The sequence below is a fragment of the Antechinus flavipes genome, chromosome 4 (assembly GCF_016432865.1).
Source record: "Antechinus flavipes isolate AdamAnt ecotype Samford, QLD, Australia chromosome 4, AdamAnt_v2, whole genome shotgun sequence".
NCBI classification, from domain to species: domain Eukaryota; kingdom Metazoa; phylum Chordata; class Mammalia; order Dasyuromorphia; family Dasyuridae; genus Antechinus; species Antechinus flavipes.
The window spans coordinates 447,813,373-447,817,865 of NC_067401.1; the positions used below are offsets into that span (position 1 = coordinate 447,813,373).

Below are 4,493 nucleotides of genomic sequence, written 5' to 3' on the forward strand. Positions count from 1 at the left end.
AAAGTCTCATCAACAATTTTTCATCTCAGGGAATCCAATGATTCTTGCTGGTTTTTCAAGAACTAAAACAGTTTCATCTTGTGTTAGGAAATCCAATGATTCCTAAAGATTTTAAAAGTCTTTTTAACAGTCTCCTTGTCAGCCATCTGATTCTTTCTCCATCTGTGGAAATATAAGCAGATCCTCTTCCCCAAGCAGTTAATCTAATTCCCTTTTCTTTACCAAATTTGGGATTTCTCCTCATCATCTGGTAATTACATTGGAGCCATTTGCACTGGATATTGCCTTGTTGTCTTAAAAGGCCTGTATTCTTCCCAACTGTAATCCTGATTGCTTTTCTGTTGGTTGATGACATCAGAGTTCTGAATTTCTAAAGTCTCTTGTTAAGGGCCACTGTTCTACCCACACTGGTGTATCAGTTTTCCACTGAATAGGAACTGGTGAGAGTGCTGGCAGGCCTTCAACAGCAGCCCTGCCTAAAAAGCCGAAGTACTTAATTGCAATCCTTATCTGCTGCAAAATGTCTCTTCCCCACAGATTGATGGGGATTTTTTCAACCACAAAAGGAGTAAAAACTCCTGTTTCATTTTCAAATGTCCATTTCATAGGGGCAGCACTAACTTCTGCTGCTATTGATCCTCCTACACCAGACATATAGGTGTCTGCCTTAATCTTTGGCCAGTGACTGGGCTTTAGGTCCACTTTGGCCTTCTGGAGCATTTCTAGAATGTCTACTTTGTTCTCAGCATGGTCTTCCAATGGTATAGGAGTGAAGTAATTTCCTGAGTTCTGGCCCGGAGAGAGAATTGCTTGTTCTAAACCTGCAAGTTTCTCCAATTCTTCATGGGGCATCGATCCGAGGCTGCTGGAGCGACTTCCCGATCGACTGGGATTTGAAAACCACCTGCTAAATCTGCTGGCAGAGACGGAACCTTCTCCTAGAACATCTTTTATCATCTTCCTTCACAGATGGGGCGCGTCGTCTTGTTCTTTTTCGCCCTTTGTGATCTTCTTCCAGAATCTTGTTGTCAAAGCTCGTGAGCTCGATGGTTTCAGACTGACTCGTGGGTCTGGCAGAAAACCATTCGGGCTCCTCTTCTGTATAGGAATCATTTCTTCTGCATTCTCCAAAGACACACTTGCTGTCTCCAAATTCTCTCCTGAAACGCTTATCCTTGTAGTCTCTCTCCCGGTCTCTTGAGTCTCGGCAGTCCCTCAAGTCTTTATCCCCACTGCGGTGGTCCTTATAAGAGATGATCCTTCCACTGCCAATCCTACGGCTTCCAATCATGTGGACGCCATCGCTGTCCTTCTCCAAGGGGCTCCCTGATCTCCGGGAGCTGACCGAGGTCGTGACATGACAGCCCCCTCCAAAACTGCATCTCTGGGGACTTAGAACAACATCTAAATCATCTTCTTTTACCCGCTCTCTGGGATCTGCTGCCTTCCGCATCAGGGGCCGCTCCAAGTCCAGCTCTTTCTTGAAGTTTTCTACCGGAGAGTTTCGCCCTGAGGTTGGGTAAAGGGATGCGTGCCACTTCTCAGGATCCCAGACGCCATCACTGTCATACTTTTCAGAAAGGCATGAAGGCCGCTGTTTAGAGTGAGGGCGCTCTTTAATGTCCAAAAGTTCCTCTTTTGTGTAACGATGTGGGGATTTTGATGCTGGTAGCTTCTTCAGGTCAAGGAAGGTTTCACCATTTTCCGTCTCTCCCCCACCTCTTCTATCCATGGCTATTTGTGGGTCTTTAACTCTATGCACATTGACTTTAGGCTGCGAAGGCAGAGTGCCACTCGCCTTCATGGTGCTCACTAGCTTGTTAAAGGCAAACATATCACCATCTTTGGCCAGTGGCCAGGAGCCTGCCACAGCCCCCAGGGCCTCCTCTGAGCGCTCGGCCAGGAAGGGCGGGCCGTTCTTCCCTTGCTGGTCCACTCGCAGGCCTTTCAACCCTGCTTCTACCTCTTCCACTAAGAGTACGACCCCTGAATGTGAGCTCTCTTTCAGCTTTTCCTTGTTGGCAGAAAGACTGGAGAGAGGTGCTGGTGCTGTCACTGCCCCCCCCACTACCCCTCCTCCCTCCATCCTGGAGGGTGGAGTTGATGGAGGAGAGTCAATTACCTGCTCCTCAGGTGGGGCTGAAGCTGCCTCAGATTCACCCCACCCTTGAGCCTCACTTAAGTCTCCCTGCCCTGTGGGGATATGGCCATTAATCTGTTCTTTGTCTTCCTCCTTTATCTCAGGCTTCCCCCTTTGGCTATTCCTAGAGTTTTTTCCTTTTCTCCTAGAACTAGTACGGTATTTTAAGGCCAACTGTATCGTATTGTATAAATAGAATATTTCAATGGAAACTGAACGAGGACCGTTTTCATTGTTATATGAGAGATCTGTTGACCAACCAATGCCCAGTTTTTTAGAGAGATTTGCTCTTCTTCTAAGAACCAAGGGGAGGTGCTTTTTAATGTAGCCAGAAGTCTAGCTGCCTGTCCCAAAGGTACAAGTAGCCCTTGATCTTCTATCAGCTTAAGCAGGCTTTCTATAGCACCACTCCTGGGTGGGGCTGGGGTTTGTGGGGTTGGGGTGGGGGATGGAGAATCTTTACCTAGGATCTGTCCCATTTCAGCCAAAAAAGGTTGTACTCACTCAGTTCCTGGTCACTGGAGACTTCTTCAGTGAAAGTAGGGTCCCTGGCCCCACGTTGGGCGCCAAAATGTTGTGATCTAGTTCAGATGGATCTGAATCTGTTCTTGTTCTCAAAACATAACTGGTTTAGCTTAGAGCCCTCCGAATATCTCCAAATCCAAAGGTCTGGTCCTTCAGCCTCTGCCTCTGCTTTCTTCTGCCTCCAACCAGCACAGAGATGGAATGAATCTCTTGTTTCCTTCACTTGGGGCTCAGCTAGCTTTCTGGTGAGTCTTTCAGACCAGCTTGGTCTCAGTGGGGGAAGTGCAGGAGCCTAGCCACCAACTCCTCTCCAATGCAGCTGAACTCTCTTCTGCGACCAGCCAGCCAAGTGGAAAGTATATTCTCTCTTGCCTTGCCTCAGAGAGAGGGCTTCTGGTGTAATTCCACTGAAATCTCGACTTGTAGCTTCTTCACTCTGAAAAACTTCTTTGACTGGCCCATTGAAGCTCTATTTATGTTCCTTCAACAGAGGGATTGTGGGTTTTCTCCCATAGTGCTCTCTGGCCCAAAGAGCTTCAAGGGAGGTGTGAACTCATAAAGTTACAAAGTTTACTTTGTGAAACTCCCATACTTGTGAACTCCAATGAGTAAAGGTGTGAACACAAGCCTTGTATTAATTAGTTCTACTTAGTACCTTGTTTCAGGTTCTGCCCAAAACATCTTCTTGTAAGATTAGATCAACTCTAATTAGTTAGCAGTTTGTAAAGATTCCAACATCTGTCCTCCCACTTCTTTGTAAAACTCCCTCCCCCATCTCCCCCCACCCCATGCTTCTAAAAAAGACTTCAGTGAAAAGACCAGAATTTGATATACTTTTATATAGGAGATCTTGGAGGATTCTGGATTCCGATCATTTGAGCCTAAAGGGAATTCTCAATCTTTATAGACAGAAGAGTTTTTTTGTTTTTTTTTTTTTTTAAGTTTTGTTTTACATAGTGTCATTGACTTGGAGGTAGAAGGATAATCCAATTGCTTCATTTGAGATTCATTGTGAGATTTACCAAAGGATGTGCATGAAATTAAACATCTTCCAATATGAAACCTACTATTCTTGTTACAAGACCAAACTGCCATCATAAAACTATAACTATGACAATTTTCTAGCCCTTAGGATCTCTTTCTCCAATTTCACCTGCTTTCTGGATACATTGAACATAAACTTGAGAGGAAACACTTTCCTAAGTAAGGATTTAGGTAATTTTGATCTGAGATGAATCAAGTTGCCTTTGAAGTGATGATACCAAAACTTCTCTTTACCATTCCTCTGATTCTTCTATATTCTTGGGAGAGTTTGAAATTTGAATTGTGACTAGGAAATGCTAATTTTGATTAGGGATTCCCCCAGCCCTTATTTAATTATAGATTTCCAATAACAGTCAACCAGTAAATTGATATTTTTGATGTTGAGAAGTTTTATTTAATAAGCCTGTAGGCATGTGGCCCAATGGATTGAGTACTGGAGTGGGAGTCAGGAAAAATGGTTTCAAATCCAGCCTCTCATACTTATTAACTGTGCGATCCTGGAAAAGTCACTTGACCTCTCCCTGACCATAACATCTACCTCCCAGAGTCATTGGGAAGATACATTGAGATAATATTTCTAAAACATTTTGTGAACCTTAAGGTGCTATATCAATAGCTGGGCTAGTTGTTCCCAATTGATTCCAAAGCTTTCCACTTTCTGTATCTTGGAAATTATTATAATTTCATTGGAGGGATCGCTGAGCTCATCAATATGTATGCTTTCCCTCAGTAATATATCTATCCCATATCACCCAGGTAACGCTCTTCCCCTTGTCCTCCCATC

At 44.3% G+C, this 4,493-nt stretch overlaps 1 protein-coding gene across 1 annotated transcript; it reads right to left on the reverse strand.

Annotated features, from left to right (window-relative positions):
- Window positions 1–255: 255 nt before the first annotated feature.
- Window positions 256–1,759, reverse strand: LOC127560442 (eukaryotic translation initiation factor 4E transporter-like). The gene is given in 2 exon segments (XM_051995025.1): window positions 256–958; window positions 960–1,759. Coding segments are annotated over 2 exon segments (1,377 nt in total). The 5' UTR covers window positions 1,733–1,759; the 3' UTR covers window positions 256–354.
- Between the last annotated feature and the right edge of the window lie 2,734 nt (window positions 1,760–4,493).